The sequence below is a fragment of the Pecten maximus genome, chromosome 15 (genome assembly GCF_902652985.1).
Source record: "Pecten maximus chromosome 15, xPecMax1.1, whole genome shotgun sequence".
Taxonomy (NCBI): Eukaryota; Metazoa; Mollusca; class Bivalvia; order Pectinida; family Pectinidae; genus Pecten; species Pecten maximus.
The window spans coordinates 1,652,367-1,673,761 of NC_047029.1; the positions used below are offsets into that span (position 1 = coordinate 1,652,367).

At 37.1% G+C, this 21,395-nt stretch overlaps 2 protein-coding genes across 2 annotated transcripts in view; one reads left to right on the forward strand and one right to left on the reverse strand.

Annotated features, from left to right (window-relative positions):
• The window catches only part of LOC117343603 (probable zinc transporter protein DDB_G0269332), a 32,437-nt gene extending 11,315 nt beyond the window's left edge, over positions 1-21,122 (forward strand). Inside the window, exon 2 of the mRNA XM_033906036.1 lies at positions 15,373-21,122. Within this exon, the coding sequence (XP_033761927.1) occupies positions 15,608-16,762 (1,155 nt within the window). The 5' untranslated portion in view covers positions 15,373-15,607 and the 3' untranslated portion in view covers positions 16,763-21,122. The remainder of the gene's footprint in view (positions 1-15,372) is intronic.
• The window catches only part of LOC117343602, a 178,396-nt gene that overhangs the window by 145,214 nt on the left and 11,787 nt on the right, over positions 1-21,395 (reverse strand). The gene's annotated exons all lie outside the window — the stretch shown is intronic.

Genomic DNA, 21,395 nt, shown 5'->3' on the forward strand with positions numbered 1-21,395 from the left:
CCATAACTCCAAATATTAACAGAAAAGACATGATAGTCTGAGTCAGGGGCCATAACTCCAAATAATAACAGGAAAGACATAATAATATGAGTCAGGGGCCATAACTCCAAATATTAGCAGAAAAACATGATAATATGAGTCAGGGGCCATAACTCCAAATATCAACAGAAAAGACATGATAGTCTGAGTCAGGGGCCATAACTCCAAATAATAACAGGAAAGACATAATAATATGAGTCAGGGGCCATAACTCCAAATATTAACAGAAAAGACATGATAGTCTGAGTCAGGGGCCATAACTCCAAATAATAACAGGAAAGACATAATAATATGAGTCAGGGGCCATAACTCCAAATATCAACAGAAAAGACATGATAGTCTGAGTCAGGGGCCATAACTCCAAATAATAACAGGAAAGACATAATAATATGAGTCAGGGGCCATAACTCCAAATATTAGCAGAAAAACATGATAATATGAGTCAGGGGCCATAACTCCAAATATCAACAGAAAAGACATGATAGTCTGAGTCAGGGGCCATAACTCCAAATAATAACAGGAAAGACATAATAATATGAGTCAGGGGCCATAACTCCAAATATTAGCAGAAAAACATGATAATCACAATGTATAGGTTGATGGAAAACAAAAAGGTACAGAGTACAAGGTTGTATGACTGGAAAGACTTGATTACTTCTGCAATGCGTTATCTAAGAGATCCTCTCTACCTAAACTTTTGTTATGGAGGTATTCAGGAGCTACAAAACAGGTATTGAATTGCCATTGACCCTGCACCTAGATATTATTATATGCTGTGTACATGTACCACAAATTCTACAAATCAGCAATCCAGTTATCAATAGAGCATAACGACAGCCAATGGATCCTACTAACATCAGTGTCCAAAAGTGGTATGGACAGAAACTGTTGGGAAATTGTTTATAGATTTAAGGGTTTGTTTGTGCATACCTGAGGAATGATGGTGTAACTTTGTAAGGGTCTGAGCCAAAAGTCAAATCTCTCTATTAGTTCTATTGTAAACATCATCATCTGTGAGGCATTTATAGGAGGACAACCCCTGTTTTATGTTTACAAGCGTACCAGACCAGGGCTCTACTAGTTAGCAAAAGATTTACAAGGCAGGCTGTATACAACCTCCTGGTGGGAAGCTGGAGTTCCATCTTTTACACAATATAAAAACCATCTGTGCCTGTGAAATATGTGTCTGGTTTAACCTTAAATTTAATTTGATACCTTTTCCTATCTTCAGTATCTCCAGCCTTTGTCAATCTCCTCTTTCCACTGACATCCCATCTCCCCCTTACAATGACATCCCGTCTCCCCCTTACACTGACATCCCATCTCCCCCTTACAATGACATCCCATCTCCCCCTTACAATGACATCCCATCTCCCCCTTACACTGACATCATATCTCCTCCTTACAATGACATCCCATCTCCCCCTAACACTGACATCCTATCTACCCTTACACTGACATCCCATCTCCCCCTAACACTGACATCCCATCTCCCCCTTACACTGACATCCCATCTCCCCTTTACACTGACATCCTATCTACCCTTACACTGACATCCCATCTCCCCCTTACACTGACATCCTGTCTCCCCTTCACTGACATCCCGTCTCCCCCTTACACTGACATCCCATCTCCCCCTTACACTAACATCCCATCTCCCCCTTACACTGACATCCCATCCCCCCCTTCCACTGACATCCTGTCTCCCCCTTACACTGACATCCCATCTCCCCCTTACACTGACATCCCATCCCCCTTACACTGACATCCCATCTCCCCCTTCCACTGACATCCCATCTCCCCCTTACACTGTCATCCCGTCTCCCCCTTACACTGACATCCCGTCTCCCCCTTACACTGACATCCCATCTCCCCCTTACACTGACATCCCATCTCCCCCTTACACTGACATCCCATCTCCCCCTTACACTGACATCCCGTCTCCCCTTACACTGACATCCCGTCTCCCCCTTACAATGACATCCCGTCTCCTCCTTACACTGACATCCCGTCTCCCCCCTTACACTGACATCCCATCTCCCCTTACACTGACATCCCATCTCCCCCTTACACTGACATCCCGTCTCCCCCTTACACTGACATCCCATCTCCCCCTTACAATGACATCCCGTCTCCTCCTTACACTGACATCCCATCTCCCCCTTCCACTGACATCCCATCTCCCCCTTACACTGACATCCCATCTCCCCCTTACACTGACATCCCATCTCCCCCTTACACTGACAGCCCATCTCCACTTTACACTGACATCCCATCTCCCCTTTACACTGACATCCCATCTCCCCCTTACACTGACATCCTATCTCCCCCTTACACTGACATCCCATCTCCCCCTTACACTGACATCCCATCTCCCCCTTCCACTGACATCCCATCTCCCCCTTACACTGACAGCCCATCTCCACTTTACACTGACATCCCATCTCCCCTTTACACTGACATCCCATCTCCCCCTTACACTGACATCCCATCTCCCCCTTACACTGACATCCCATCTCCCCCTTACACTGACAGCCCATCTCCACTTTACACTGACATCCCATCTCCCCTTTACACTGACATCCCATCTCCCCCTTACACTGACATCCCATCTCCCCCTTACACTGACATCCCATCTCCTCCTTCCACTGACATCCCATCTCCCCCTTACACTGACATCCCATCTCCCCCTTACACTGACAGCCCATCTCCCCTTTACACTGACATCCCATCTCCCCCTTACACTGACAGCCCATCTCCACTTTACACTGGCATCCCATCTCCCCTTTACACTGACATCCCATCTCCCCCTTACACTGACATCCCATCTCCCCCTTACACTGACATCCCATCTCCCCCTTACACTGACATCCCATCTCCCCCTTACACTGACAGCCCATCTCCACTTTACACTGACATCCCATCTCCCCTTTACACTGACATCCCATCTCCCCCTTACACTGACATCCCATCTCCTCCTTCCACTGACATCCCATCTCCCCCTTACACTGACATCCCATCTCCCCCTTACACTGACAGCCCATCTCCCCTTTACACTGACATCCCATCTCCCCCTTACACTGACATCCCATCTCCCCCTTACACTGACATCCCATCTCCCCCTTACACTGACATCCCATCTCCCCCTTACACTGACATCCCATCTCCCCTGACACTGACATCCCATCTCCCCTTACACTGACATCCCATCTCCCCCTTACAATGACATCCCATCTCCCCCTTACACTGACATCCCATCTCCCCCTTACACTGACATCCCATCTCCCCCTTACACTGACATCCCATCTCCCCCTTACAATGACATCCCGTCTCCCCCTAACACTGACATCCCATCTCCCCCTTACAATGATATCCCATCTCCCCCTTACACTGACATCCCATCTCCCCCTTACAATGACATCCCGTCTCCCCCTAACACTGACATCCCATCTCCCCCTTACACTGACATCCCATCTCCCCCTTACAATGACATCCCATCTCCCCCTTACACTGACATCCCATCTCCCTTCACTGACATCTCATCTCCCTTCACTGACATCCCATCTCCCCCTTACAATGACATCCCGTCTCCCCCTAACACTGACATCCCATCTCCCCCTTACACTGACATCCCATCTCCCCCTTACACTGACATCCCATCTCCCCCTTACACCGACATCCCATCTCCCTTCACTGACATCTCATCTCCCTTCACTGACATCCCATCTCCCCCTTACAATGACATCCCATCTCCCCCTTCACTGACATCCCATCTCCCCCTTACAATGACATCCCATCTCCCCCTTCACTGACATCCCATCTCCCTTCACTGACATCCCATCTCCCCCTTACAATGACATCCCATCTCCCTTCACTGACATCCCATCTCCCCCTTACACTGACATCCCTTCTCCCCCTTACACTGACATCCCATCTCCCCCTTACACTGACATCCCATCTCCCCCTTACACTGACATCCCATCTCCCCCTTCCACTGACATCCCCCCCCCCTTCCACTGACATCCCATCTCCCCTTACACTGACATCCAATCTCCCCCTTCCACTGACATCCCCCCCCCCCCCCTTCCACTGACATCCCATCTCCCCTTACACTGACATCCCATCCCCCCCTTCCACTGACATCCCGTCCCCCCTTCCACCGAGATCTCTCAGTCACCCATTATTATTTCCCTAGGGAAACCTACAGTAATATTACATGCTGTCATGGTGTATCAATGTAATGTTCACAACAAATTTGATTTGGTGTCAATTACAAGACTAACCTGATTTTGAACTAAGAATAAAGAAATCAATGAGGAAGAAGTACAGAGATGGAAGCATTCATCACAGCACTGAAGCTACATTCTCACCAACAAAAATATTTTTATTTCCTGTTTTTTCAGAATGAAATGGACGATAAGAGCTATTAAGTGCTACATATAGTGGTAATCACAACACTGTAGGATGACCTCTAGTACAAACTAGCATGTAGTTGTAACTGGTAATCTCAACACCAGTAGGATGACCTCTAGTACAACCCGAGCATGCTGTGGCCAGATTTGTATACCAATCAGACTTGTTTTAAATCATAAGATAAATAATCAGATTTGCTATATCCTACATGTAACTTTATCTGGCCACCACTGTGAATGACTTGGTGTGACATTAGAGATGGCTCTATACAATTTGTACCTTCATCCACAGTAAGAAAGCAGAGCAACTCTATACAATTTGTACCTTCATCCACAGTAAGAAAGCAGAGCAACTCTATACAATTTGTACCTTCATCCACAGTAGGGAGGGAAGCAGAGCGACTCTATACAATTTGTACCTTCATCCACAGTAGGGAAGCAGAGCGACTCTATACAGTTTGTACCTTCATCCACAGTAGGGAAGCAGAGCAGTTCATCTGAACATTTGTTCTGTGTGGGGAAGGTTCAGTGACATAGAACACAAACAGCAGTGTGATGTCACTTCATCTATTTTTCGGCATAGCCGTATAATATTCTTTTGCACCCGGATATGACGCAACAGGTGGCGTTACTGGTCAAGATGAAGTATGTGATTGGTCAATGTAGCGGTAGATGCAAAATGTAGATATGCAGTTAAAAACGAAACAAAGTTAAGATTGATTGCAAGCTGAATAAGTGTATGTATCATTTCTAGTGACACATTAATAAAATTATATTCCTGATTCAAATGCAGTCTTCACCAAAATGATTCAAACTGATCTAATTTTGTTGTCCGCGCTGAAACGCATTAGTTCGTTAATTTATTTCACCAGCAAAAACTATGCCGTTTATCTTTTTTAAAGATATTTCTTGTTGGCTCTAACTTGATCCTTTGTATTGACACATGTTTTAAATATCTTGATTGTGTCTCAAGAACAATATACTTGCATGAGCCATCAGACAGTTTTATCAATTTTCTAGATAAATATCAAAATTGTCTATTGATCCAGTCTTTCATGCATTTCATACATCTTAAATACATAACAAATTGAGACAGCAAACTCTTAAAGAAATCTAGATAAATATCAAAATTGTCTATTGATCCAGTCTTTCATGCATTTCATACATCTTAAATACGTAACAAATTGAGACAGCAAACTCTCAAAGAAAGGGTATATTATCAATAAAGATTCTGTATAACCATCAATTTCTCCTAAAGCATTAGCTATGGTTAATTGCTAGGATGGAGGTTATTAAGGGGATATGGGGGAACAATTATACCACATTCCATTCTCTTATAGGTCTGGTTATCTGGCCTTGATCCAAATCCAGTACTGGAATAATTATTACTGGAACAAGATTTGTTCTTAGTATAACCATGACAATAGGGAGGAATATATATATTGACTGTGAGTAAAGAGACACAAAGGGCCTGTATAATCATGGCATTAATAAAATTAAGGGAAGGATACTAATTGTGAATAAAGAGACTCAAAAGGGCCTGTATGACCATGGCATTAACAAAAGGGAGGAATGATATACTGTGAATAAAGAGACCCAAAGGGCCTGTATGCTGCAGACCATAGCATTAACAAAAGGAAGAAATACTATTGTGAATTAATAGACCCAAAGGGCCTGTATCACTTACCTGTTCTGCAGCTCATGAAGTAGACTTCATTAGAAGATTAAATTCATGTAAATTTCAAAGTTCACTAAGTTTCACTAAGGCATGGATGTGGAATTCACATTCAAACCATTTTCTTTTCAGTAAGATTCACAATGGGGACTCCAGCTCTGACAGTCCGTTTATCTCTACTGGGGGGAATAAGATATGTGCTTTGCAAAAAAAACCTAAAAAAAAAAAAAACAAGCTTGCTTCATGGCCCAAAGCATAACCCTAGGGCTTTTCTAGTTGAAAGAACTCCTATGAAGATTTAACACATTTGACCCCTATGACCTTGAATAAAGGTCTAGGTCTTTTATCTGCACAAACTTGGTAACTTTTTATCCTAGAATGCTACTGACCAAATATGGCCCTGGTCCTCTAGTCATCAACATATTAACAGTAGCTAAGGTGAAGGTCGTTTATGTAAACAAACTTGGCAGCCCTTCATGCTAGCATGCTATTGCCCTGATACATAATTGTATCATTACTCTATCTGTCAACTATTGGGGGGTCATTTAAAAGAGAAAGTTGATGCTGGAGGGACAGTCAACATCACATCCTGCTATATTAAGGTACACTTGCACAAAGGGAAGATATAGTAAGCAAGTTGCGACTGGGAACATTTTATATAATAAACTACCTTTATGTATATCAAGTACAATGTATATCATATGTGTTTGGCAAAATAATGAAATAATTGATTTTTGAAATATTGAGTTCCTTTCACCCATGTAAGGACAGTTAATTACAGACTTCTTATCTCCATGACAATTAATAAGTGGATGAAGAAACACCTGCCTGAACGTATCCTCAAGTGTCAGATAGGATATGTTTATAACACCTACTCCAGTACCATTCTGACAGGTTGTAAACATGTTTTCCTACAGCCGATGTATGGCCCCAGTGGTGGACACGTGTACTGATATCCAATTTACTCCCATGATTGGTCTGTACATACATTGTTGTCGATGATTGTACAAACGTCCTCCATTGACCTGAATCCATTTTTATCATCCAGATATCTTCCTAATTCTATTCTGAATAACTAAATACTCATTAGTGTGTTATATATAAAAGTACAGATAACTTCTGAGTATTCTCAATACCAGATATTGAACCAGTATTGGCATTACCCTTACCACATGTTGATAGCTCCTACCAAGATAAAGACATCACAGAGATGTACGTATCTTGTCGAGGATCTACAATAACTCCAGAAATAGCTGAAATTTTAAATCATTGTGACCTACATTAATAATTAATGTGAACTATTACGGACTACCTCTCTGGGAAATCAATGGTTTGGGATGGGTGGTTGATTTGATCTCCAATACAACAGGCTAAATCTCTATATAGACAACCTGTACATCACCATCACAGCTGTCTCTGGTTTGTTTACTTACCTGATATATAGATCTCTCTAAGATAGTTAATAAAATGATGATATTGATACACTTTTCAGTACACTCAAATTTTTGTGCATTTTCAAGTTTTTACGTTCACCACAACAAAGTCTTGGGGGTCTATTCCTATACAACAGTACCCCCAACTTCTGTATCTGCAGTGTCCGTAGAAGCTAGGTTTCAGTTTTTATAAAACAGTATTGTGTCAATACTAATGATGGTACAGGGATTTGACAAGTGTGTTCCTTACTTTGGACAAAATTCCTAAATCCATTAATTGGTACTGCATTTGTGGACCTGCTGACCTTGACTGTGACCTTTTACCGACTTTTAAAATTTTAATCTTGGTCACAATATGTTAACCATAGCAGGTGTGACTTCCATATTTGACATGTACATTCCTTGTGATAATTAAGACCTTTCCATCGATACTTCATTTGCAGAATGTTGATTGTACTAGTACTATAGAATGTTGATTGTATTAGTTTTATAGAATGTTGATTGTACTAGTATTATAGAATGTTGATTGTATTAGTTTTATAGAATGTTGATTGTACTAGTATTATAGAATGTTGACTGTATTAGTTTTATAGAATGTTGATTGTATTAGTTTTATAGAATGTTGATTGTACTAGTATTATAGAATGTTGATTGTATTAGTTTTATAGAATGTTGATTGAACTAGTATTATAGAATGTTGACTGTATTAGTTTTATAGAATGTTGATTGTATTAGTTTTATAGAATGTTGATTGTACTAGTATTATAGAATGTTGATTGTATTAGTATTATAGAATGTTGATTGTTTTAGTTTTATAGAATGTTGATTGTACTAGTATTATAGAATGTTGATTGTACTAGTTTTATAGAATGTTGATTGTTTTAGTTTTATAGAATGTTGATTGTATTAGTTTTATAGAATGTTGATGGTATTAGTATTATAGAATGTTGATTGTATTAGTTTTATAGAATGTTGATTGTACTAGTATTATAGAATGTTGATTGTATTGGTTTTATAGAATGTTGATTGTACTAGTATTATAGAATGTTGATTGTTTTAGTTTTATAGAATGTTGATTGTACTAGTATTATAGAATGTTGATTGTATTGGTTTTATAGAATGTTGATTGTACTAGTATTATAGAATGTTGATTGTATTAGTTTTATATAATGTTGATTGTACTAGTATTATAGAATGTTGATTGTTTTAGTTTTATAGAATGTTGATTGTATTAGTTTTATAGAATGTTGATGGTGTTAGTATTATAGAATGTTGATTGTATTGGGTTTATAGAATGTTGATTGTACTAGTATTATAGAATGTTGATTGTTTTAGTTTTATAGAATGTTGATTGTACTAGTTTTATAGAATGTTGATTGTATTAGTTTGATAGAATGTTGATTGTACTGGTTTTATAGAATGTTGATTGTATTAGTTTTATAGAATGTTGATTGTACTAGTTTTATAGAATGTTGATTGTATTAGTTTTATAGAATGTTGATTGTACTAGTTTTATAGAATGTTGATTGTATTAGTTTTATAGAATGTTGATTGTACTAGTATTATAGAATGTTGATTGTATTAGTTTTATAGAATGTTGCTTGTATTAGTTTTATAGAACCTTGCCTATTTAGTTTACTGAGAACAGACAGAAACACAAATTAGTGGTTCTTTAATTGGGAGTTCTCTGAAATATTCCACAGTGACAGAGAAGAAAAAATCTGTTAAAAAAGCAAATTAGAGCTGGTTTGCACTTCCATGTCTGTTCACAGAGCATCAGCTATAGTACACAACAGGTAAATGAAAGCTGATATTGGTGCTAAGCCTTTATGTAAATGTACAAACAGAATTATAACATCACATCTGTCGAGTCTTGCATGCTGCAAATCTTCTACATCAAATGACATGAAAGATTGCTCACTGCCTTTTGATATCAGCACTTTTTTTAAAACAAAAAAGGTCAGTCATACATGTAATAGTCACTTATACATGTAATATAAGTCACTTATACATGTAATAGAAGTCAGTTATACAAGTCAATCATACATCCAATGACAATGGATTTCTTACATATATATCTGTTTTGACCAATCACATAAAACTCTAGCAGTCTATGGAATGGGAACCAATGTGTCCTGATCTTAACAAGTCCACTGAACTGGTGTACAACCTGAGAATGTACTGTATTATATAATTATATTTGGTACTTATGGGGTGATTTGATTTTACCATTAAAAATATGATGCAAAACGAGTACCCGCGAACTATGTCTGATTGCACGGACAACCACTAAAATATAGCCCAACCGAATTTAACAGCAAAGCAGTAACTGGTTGTCACTTGATGCAAAATAAGAGGTACAATTTTATATTCTAACTACTATTTTTGTCCTCAAATTCTTTTCCTTTGGATCTCCAGTCATACCATGACAAAGTCAATACATGTAGATCTGGAGATATACAAGAGAAAGTTTATACATATCAGCTGTTAATGCCATGGCGATCTTTAAGTACAAGACAAAGTTAAATCATATCAGCTGTAAATGTCATGGCTAACATATCAGCTGTAAATGCCATGGCTACCATATCAGCTGTAAATGTCATGGCTATCATATCAGCTGTAAATGTCATGGCTAACATATCAGCTGTAAATGTCATGGCTAACATATCAGCTGTAAATGCCATGGCTACCATATCAGCTGTAAATGCCATGGCTACCATATCAGCTGTAAATGTCATGGCTAACATATCAGCTGTAAATGTCATGGCTAACATATCAGCTGTAAATGCCATGGCTACCATATCAGATGTAAATGTCATGGCTAACATATCAGCTGTAAATGTCCTGGCTACCATATCAGCTGTAAATGTCATGGCTAACATATCAGCTGTAAATGCCATGGCTATCATATCAGCTGTAAATGTCATGGCTATCATATCAGCTGTAAATGTCATGGCTAACATATCAGCTGTAAATGCCATGGCTATCATATCAGCTGTAAATGTCATGGCTATCATATCAGATGTAAATGTCATGGCTATCATATCAGCTGTAAATGTCATGGCTAACATATCAGCTGTAAATGTCATGGCTAACATATCAGCTGTAAATGCCATGGCTATCATATCAGCTGTAAATGTCATGGCTAACATATCAGATGTAAATGTCATGGCTATCATATCAGCTGTAAATGTCATGGCTAACATATCAGCTGTAAATGCCATGGCTACCATATCAGATGTAAATGTCATGGCTATCATATCAGCTGTAAATGTCATGGCTAACATATCAGCTGTAAATGTCATGGCTATCATATCAGCTATAAATGTCATGGCTATCGTATCAGCTGTAAGTGCCATGGCTATCGATCATATCATGAGCTGTAAATATCCTGGCTATCATATCAGCTGTAAGTGCCATGGCCATCATATCAGCTGTAAGTGCCATGGCTATCATTCAGAAGATGCTTACCCTTCAGGGACACCTGATCCTATCATCCTTGAACTTTCTCAGTTTTTGTTTTATTTCCCTAGTTTAGTCGATTTTGAGTTTAAATTATTATATTGTTCATTGTGTTTTCACCAAGTTCATAGATTTTTTTTAACTTCCCTCATGGACCTGTATAACTATTATGGGTCTCTGCTTCAATATATAGATGACAAAGTAACAAAATAAGTTTAGAGTTATCCCCCTTGTCAGCTGATATCTTCATTCCTTATCATACCTTTTACATAATTAAAACCAAACAATTTGTAATGGTTTGTGCATCACTAAATGTCCCACATCAATTCACACAACACTGCCTGACGAAATAAACAAAGTGTGAACATTGCTGGCAGAAATGTTAAAAAAAGATAATTGTACTGGAAAATCTACGAGCTTCTGAATATAAAGTCCTTCACATTGATTTAACAATCAATACACCAAAATAACATCTGACCAAGATAGCTGCCATTTGTGTGTGGGACAGGAGTCCCCAAGGGGCCATAACTCTGATTGGAATCACTTCAATGTAGTAGGATTCTGATTTTCAATTAAAAACTCCATCCAAGTTATGTCCCGTATCAGCAGATAGACGAGCCCCCTGCGATGTCCGTTGACAAACCAATACAACACTGATTACGATTTGTGATTTTGTTGGAGAAAAAAAGCTGATGTGTGTCCACTGGGTAAAGTTTTGTAACTAACAGCTAATACAGGCAGGAAAAGGAACATTAATCAAGTCCTCTGTTATACACTATTGATAATAAATGTATTGTGTCAGCAAAACCACACAGTTACACAAAATACAATAATACAGCCATACAGATCAAACTTACAGTATACTACAAAATACAGTCATAATCCTACAAAATACAGTCATACTACAAAATACAGTCATAATCCTACAAAATACAGTCATAATCCTACAAAATACAGTCATAATCCTACAAAATACAGTCACAATCCTACAAAATACAGTCATACTACAAAATACTGTCATAATCCTACAAAATACAGTCATACTACAAAATACTGTCATAATCCTACAAAATACAGTCATACTACAAAATACAGTCATATAATCCTACAAAATAGTCATACTACAAAATAGTCATACTACGTACAAAATAGTCATACTACAAAATAGTCATACTACAAAATACAGTCATAATACAAAATACAGTCATACTACAAAATACATGCAGGGTCATACTATAAAATACAATCAATTTACATGTGATAACAGGAGGATCTTGGCCCCCCGGGTTTAAAGCTGAAGTCACCATAGTGATCTGGATATGTATAGGTATTATTAACGCCTATAGCTATATATAGCTGAATCTATAGTGTTATAATATTAATAATTTGGAGTTTTATAAACCTCTTTATCACAGCAACATATATATTGATAGATCACAAAAACAAATTGATGGGTCGCTGTATAATGATGTCACTTTTGTATGATTGACCTCCAAATGACATTGACATTTAATTAACCTATAGCTACCTTTACTTATATGGCAGGTTAGAGTAACACATTTATGTACATGACGTCTCATACAATAATATTTGAAAAACATCAAGTGTGACCTTGACCTTTGATAATGAAACCAACAAACCAACGGTCCTGCTTGTTATACAACTATCAAAACTCCTGAGAAATAGCAATAAACTTAAACTCAAATGTCAACATTTCCCTAATGAAGGCTGGCAGCTGCTGCTAGAGTGGCATTTATAAGGTTATACATATGACATATATACCTGTGTCAGTGATCATGACCTTTGGTGACCGTCTAGGTTACATATATATCTGTGTCAGTGACCCTTGGTGACCGTCTAGGTTACATTCTACTGCTTCACTCATCATTAACTAATCTCTCAACAGTAATACTTTATCATTTGCTCATTTACCAAAGCATCAAATATTTTAAGGAGGATTCAGCATATAGGTTTTGTAAATATATATGTATGGTGTATGGTATTTTGAATCATGGTTAAATGACCCCGGGGTCAAAATACCATTATGGTGAAATTATCCCTGGGTCACAATACTGTAATGGTGAAATGACTTCCTATTTCTCCATGGTTAGGTGACCCGGCCTCCTCCAAAAATATGTACATGATATGTACAGAGAAATCGTTATGAATGTACCATATATACTCCACAACATGTACAGAGAAATCATTATCATGTACCATATATACTCCACAACATGTACAGGGAAATCATTATCATGTATCATATATACTCCACAACATATTGTACAGAGAAATCATTATCTTGTACCATATATACTCCACAACATGTACAGAGAAATCATTATCATGTATACTCCACAACATGTACAGAGAAATCATTATCATGTACCATATATACTCCACAACATGTACAGAGAAATCATTATCATGTACCATATATATACTCCACAACATGTACAGAGAAATCATTATCATGTACCATATATACTCCACAACATGTATAGTTATCATTATCAATGTACCATATATACTCCACAACATTTACAGAGAAATCATTATCATGTATCATATATACTCCACAACATGTACAGAGAAATCATTATCATGTACCATATATACTCCACAACATGTACAGAGAAATCATTATCATGTACCATATATACTCCACAACATGTATAGTTATCATTATCAATGTACCATATATACTCCACAACATGTACAGAGAAATCATTATCATGTACCATATATACTCCACAACATGTACAGAGAAATCATTATCATGTACCATATATACTCCACAACATGTACAGAGAAATCATTATCATGTACGGTACCATATATACTCCACAACATGTACAGAGAAATCATTATCATGTATCATATATACTCCACAACATGTACAGAGAAATCATTATCATGTACCATATATACTCCACAACATGTACAGAGAAATCATTATCATGTATCATATATACTCCACAACATGTACAGAGAAATCATTATCATGTACCATATATACTCCACAACATGTACAGAGAAATCATTATCATGTACCATATATACTCCACAACATGTACAGAGAAATCATTATCATGTACCATATATACTCCACAACATGTACAGAGAAATCATTATCATGTACCATATATACTCCACAACATGTACAGAGAAATCATTATCATCTTTACCAATGTACCATTTATTCCTATAAATAGGACAAAAGGCGGAATATAATCTGATAACCTGATTATTATCAGAAAAGCGTGATAAATTCAATGAAGATCATATGAAACTAACAGCTATATATAGGTAGGTATAATGCTCTGAAAGGTAGCAGAAATTACTGGCATCAGTTAATTATCGGTGAAATTCAACTTCCTGTATTTCTTTTATGTGTAGACAAGTTGTCAGTTGTGGTTTAATTTCCTATCATAGATTTCATGACCATCATAATGACGATCAAACAGAGGCTGTGCTGTCAGTGAGATGGCCACAAACCTACCCAATCCAAGCTTTATACGGAATGATGAAGTTTAACCACTATCTATATAATGTGATCGTGTAGAACTGTTGTGAACAAGTAACCGTCACTGTATTGATATCTACGTACTGCCTGAGAAAATTTAACTGTATTAGGAATTTGCATCATGGGATAATTTCTGTAATTTACTTAAACACAGCACGAAAATTCAGTTATTGTTCCAGTTGTGAAGCACAATCCTTGTAATTTTCTAGGAAGAAATATTGAATACAGTAAGGGTCCCACATGAGTTGGGTAACCAGTTCTCTATGTATATCTGGTACAAACCTTATTTTATACATCAGCAGCTATTCTGCGATGGATTTTCCAGCAAGCATATACAGGTCTTTGAACCCGAGCAGTAATTTAACTACATGTAGAATTGGACAGCCTAATCCCAGATCTAAATCCCATTGGGCATATGTGTGGGACATTCTGCAGACAGTCTCTCTGCCAGAAATGTTCGGCCAAGGACACGGAAAAGATGCTTGTGGAAAGCTTATAATCCCATAAAACTGGATATAAAATCTCATTCAAGCATGCACAGCTGTAAAGATTGGTTTAAACTATGGTGTATTGGAGAGGACTTAAATAGGCTTGCCTGTTGTCCAATCCAATTGTTTTATAGCAATAAAATTTGTTGAAATAATATAAACTATGGTGTAGTACTTGTTTTGAATAATACTACTAGTTTGCTTGAATGTTTTACTATACTTGCGTTGTTTAAAGTACTTGTTTTAAGCTGATAATTATAACCATACTGTCTAAAATATTTATCCTACACTTCCCAATAAAATGTATTTATAAAATGGTTTTGTTTTGATCTTTCAGGTAGTTCCTGGTTCCAGTACACAGCTCAAGTGGCGTGGTTCCATCAGTGGTCAAGTGGCGTGGTTCAGGTAGTTCCTGGTTCCAGTACACAGCTCAGAGCCGTCGGTACAATGAGGAATCCATTGATGTCTCGGCTGACATTTCAGCTCCTGGATTAATATTTGATTGACCAATATTGAGTTTAGAGTTGTGTCCGACATCTCTACACCCTGTGACAAGGTTTCGCCTGATTGAGATGATTCCAGACCATTTAACAATGGAATCCAGTCAGGCCCCATCGTACATGGAAACTGTTCAAGTGACATCATCGACTACTTCTAGCATCCACGTGGCATGGGAGGTCAACCATGACACAAGCTCTCATGTGGAAGGATTCCGCGTCCACTATCAGAAAGTGGCCAGCACCTACGTACAGTATGGGCCAATGCTTTCAGCATCTATTGGACAATACAGTATTCAGAATCTTGTGGCAGACACCTACTACAAAGTGTGTCTTGTGATGTACCGTAATGACACTCAGCCCATTCGCGAGTGTGTGGATGCATCCACAACTAACTGGCATATCCCGGTGTCCATCGGCAGCAGTATCGGTGCCATCCTAGCTCTGTCTATGATCGTTCTTGTGGTCCTTGTGTCTAGATGTCCATCAGTGGTCAAGTGGCGTGGTAAACAGTACAAAAAATCACAGAAATATGACAGCATGTCATCACATTACCATGACGACCATTTTGAATTTAGTGACACAGCAACACACGGACACGAGGATGAATTTGTGTCGGAGTTTGATCCGTGTAATGAATATTCCTTTGAAAATGCTCATAACAACTCTCATTCAAAGGAACATCGAAGCACAGATAAAATGTGTAACGGGAACAGAAATCATGTTTCCAGTATATCTCACTCCCAGGCCACCAAATACATGGGGGCCCGGCCCAAGGTCTACATCCCCAGTCACTACCCACACCATTCCTACCATGGGCACCAAACCAACTCCAGCCTTGCACATTCCATCGAACGTCAGCAGAGCCTTGACCTGGGTCAAAGGGAAGACCTCAATCATAACCACCATCACAGCTCTGGAGTGCATCACCACCACCATCACCACCACCACCATAATTCCGGAGCACACCATCATCACAGCTCCGGAGTGACGCTCACAAGTCCGGTGCAATCCTATGGGCCCGCTGAACTGGAGTCTAATTCGGCGTATATTCGCCCAGATGAAGGTCCTGAGGAGATTGTGTACAGTGAGGCCCGTGCCTCCAGCCCACCTAATGCAATACTGCAAAGCGCAACAGACTATGAAATGAAAGAGATCAAAAAGTCGTGTTCTCAAGAAAACTGTGTGGCCGCAGGGATCATAGATCACCAGGAGGAGCACACACTATAGACAAAACTGTATCTCAATGTTACAGGAACCTACACAGCAGATATGTAGGAACTTTGAATTCCAATAAGCTCATTATCATTTACATGTGACACTGGAAAATTGCATTATTCAGAATATGGGATATATAGCTATAGCCTTATTTATTTATAGATATCACTCTCATTGAAATAGTAGTTTATATATATACATATATATTTTTTTCAAATATAGCAGTTCTACACAATATATGGGCAAAATAGATATCATATTATTGGATCTGGACAGAGTATAGGTACAGTACATGTACCATAAAGATATATGGACAAAGTAGGTGTCACACAAGACATGGACAGATAAGCAAGTACCACACAATTAAAACATAAACTATGTATACTAAGGCACCAAACAAGATATGGACAATGTAGGTTCCACACAAGACATGGGTAAAGCAGCTACCACAAAAGATATGGACAGAGTATAGGTATCACACAAGATATGGACATCAATAATTACAAAATAGGTACCACACAAGATATGGACAAAGAAGGTTACCACACAAGATATATGTCCATTATAGATACTGATAGTGTAGCTATAGGTACATCAGGCATGCAAGATATGGACAAAGTAGGTGTTTGTATCGCTCAATATATGGACCAAATATGTTACCACACAAGATATGGAAAAATGATAGGTACCACAAAAAATATGGACAAAGTAGATTACCACATAAGACATGGACAATGAAGATTACCACACAAGATATAGACAAAGTAGGTACCACACAAGATATGGACAAAGTATACTAATGTATTGCATCTGTAGATTACAAAAGTTGCTGGTAATTGCTACTTTGTGTGATAAGTAAGGGCAATACCCAAATACAGTTTGCTGCACATGTACATGTACATGGCCAGCACATGACTATTGCAGACATGGACAGGCACACATGTGCCCAGTTTCTACCAAATACTGACTGATATGTAAATTATTTCTTACTTTTATAAATGGAAAAGTATCTGTAATATTGTAAAATGGTAATGTATATTTCTCAACTTTGTAAAAATGTTGTTTTATGACTGTATAGACATTAGTGAGCACAATTATCAGAAACAAATGGCTTTTAATTATCAAACCTTAATCACAAACTATCTTTTTACGTAAATCATTCATGGTCATACAAACTTAAATTACACATGCATTTTTTTTTTTTTTTTCAGATATTCTCACAAATCACATTTTGAAAATTTGATCTTAATTTTTGTGTGTAGTTTTTTAGCTTATTTTAATTGTCCTTGGACTTACCGGTAATCAGATTATTTCAGGTTTTTATTTCAGAACATATTGCTGCTATGAATTATATACAAATACACACATTTGAAAATATGATTTGTGAGAATGCATGAGAACAATTGTACATGTCATTGGGTCAAAATCAATTAGTATTTTGTTATATAATTATTTATGTGCTTATTTCTTTGAGTAGTATTGTGTTTATCTGTTTACAATTGGGTTGATATATTTTCAATTTGAGAAGTAAATGGGATAAAAAGAAATATGGAGGACAGAGCATTGTAAATGGATTGGTAAAGTGGATCTATGATTCGTGATTCCCATCTATCATAAAATATTGGAGACAAACGGAGGCTGAAGTACCCTGCAGTTAAATGATTTGGGTGCACTTTCAATGTCGGAAATCTGAAAAGTTAACTGATACTGTCAGATTATTCTATAAATCTCTTATATGATCCAATTTTCAATTTTTCTATTCAAAATGCCTTCATATTAACTATCAATAATCACACTTCAGTCTTTGTGGAATTTTCAATGAAAGAATAAGACGATATAAAAAAGGTGGTTTGTTGATTGTCTACAGGACTTAAAACATTATAATGCCTTTGACAATAGAATGACTGCACCTTTATCTGCCTTTGACAATAGAATGACTGCACCTTTATCAACACTAACTCGTTGTGTCCTTACTGACCTGCCAATACAAGTCTTTTAATCAGAAACTCATGTTCCAGAAAAATGAAAATAAGGGAAAAAACATCATTTTAATGCCGTAGGAAATGTGACTTATGAAGATTAACTACAAATATTATTATATAATAAATTAAATACTGTATAGTGTAATACTAGATGGTTTAATCAGCAGACCAAATCCCCCGCATGTGATATTCATCATAATATACAATCAGCTTATTTTTTAACTGTTCACAACCCATTCTGGCCACTACACAAATTCAATCACAGAAATGATAAATAAGATCTTTTTATGTTCTTCATGCCTATACTTCCAGCACTATAGCGTTTTTACTCACCTCCAATTAGCTAGGAGACATATTGAACCCGGAGCTCACAAAGGTTCGTTATAATGATCTGAATGTATTCATTATATGTACAAGTGCTAATCGGAAACAGTGATGGATAGGTCCACACCCGATCACACAGATACACCATCTGCACCTTATTGTAGGACTGTACTGACAAGATCAATACGCTCCATAGTAAGACATGGAACAACCCTAATTAGCTCGGGCTATAACGGGACATGTTAATTTTGTCTTTATTAGTCTCCACATTGAATAAGAGTCCTTCTATTGAAGACCACCAGTACAACGGTAGGTTTCTACCAGTCAGAGTGGATTGAGTTTGTTCTACGTACATGATGGCTGACTCTAAAAACGATGTTCTGCATAAAATACTACGTTCTACATATTGTGTTCAGAACAAAATTACAAATATTTACCTTAACATAAGATTTTGAAAAACACTGCAATTCTAATTTTCATCTTAATTTTTTTTAAGTTTTCAAAATAAAGGATGTACTTATAAAGTGAAAGGAAAATTATTAATAAGCACTATACTTGTGCTTGTAAGCTTTCTTATAACACTGCATACCTGATGTATGGTGTACATGTAAGTAATATATACAAAATGTAGTCTAAATAGTATATATCTGACATAGTCCCAGTCTAGATATATACCTGACATAGTCCCAGTCTAGATATATACCTGACATAGTCCAAGTCTAATTAATAAGTACTTGACGTAGTCTAAGTCTTAATACTATATACCTGATGTAGTCTAAGTCTTAATACTATATACCTGATGTAGTCTAAGTCTTAATACTATATACCTGATGTAATCTAAGTCTTAATACTTTATACCTGATGTAGTCAGAGTCTAAATAATATATACCTGACATAGTCCAAGTCTAAATAATATATACCTGACATAGTCCAAGTCTAAATAATATATACCTGACATAGTCTGAGTCTAATTAATATATACCTGATTTAGTCTAAGTCTAAATAGTATATACCTGACGTAGTCCGAGTCTAAATAATATATACCTGACATAGTCTGAGTCTAATTAATAAATACCTGACATAGTCCCAGTCTAAATAATAAATACCTGACATAGTCCCAGTCTAAATAATAAATACCTGACATAGTCTGAGTCTAATTAATATATACCTGACATAGTCTAAGTCTTAATACTATATACCTGATGTAATCTAAGTCTTAATACTATATACCTGACATAGTCCGAGTCTAAATAGTATATACCTGACATAGTCTGAGTCTAAATAATATATACCTGACATAGTCTAAGTCTAAATAGTATATACATGTACCTGATGTAGTCTAAGTCTTAATACTATATACCTGACATAGTCTGAGTCTAATTAATATATACCTGACATAGTCCAAGTCTAAATAATATATACCTGACATAGTCCAAGTCTAAATAATATATACCTGACATAGTCTGAGTCTAATTAATAAATACCTGACATAGTCTGAGTCTAATTAATAAATACCTGACATAGTCTAAGTCTTAATACTATATACCTGACGTAGTCTAAGTCTTAATACTATATACCTGATGTAATCTAAGTCTTAATACTATATACCTGATGTAATCTAAGTCTTAATACTATATACCTGACATAGTCTGAGTCTAATTAATAAATACCTGACATAGTCTGAGTCTAATTAATAAATACCTGACATAGTCCAAGTCTAAATAATATATACCTGACATAGTCCCAGTCTAAATAATATATACCTGACATAATCCCAGTCTAATTGATAAATACCTGACATAGTCCCAGTCTAAATAATATATACCTGACATAGTCCCAGTCTAATTGATAAATACCTGACATAGTCCCAGTCTAAATAATATATACCTGACGTAGTCCGAGTCAAAATAATATATATTTAGTCTGATCTTACATGATACATATATCAAATAAGGTGAGTTTTTTTTATGTAAATGTTATTCATGTCCATGTTGAGTAGCAAATGTCATTCACCAGAGGAATATATACATGTACAGTATATATATATACATGTACAGTATATATATGTCAAGTAGTAATAACGACAGTACAGACAAGTAAATTGTCGAATTTTCGAGGCAATCTGCCCCTTTATCAAGACACAGGTAAATTACATACGATCACATATAGACATAGAACATGGAACAGTTACACAAATATAGTAGGTATAAACAACAGAAAATATCGTATTGTTGTAAAAATGATCCCCCTCGGCCGATACTTAATTCGCCGAGGGCCTATTATGATTAATAAGGAAACATCTTTGGTGGTGTACAGATGCTAAAAGTAAATGAATGAAT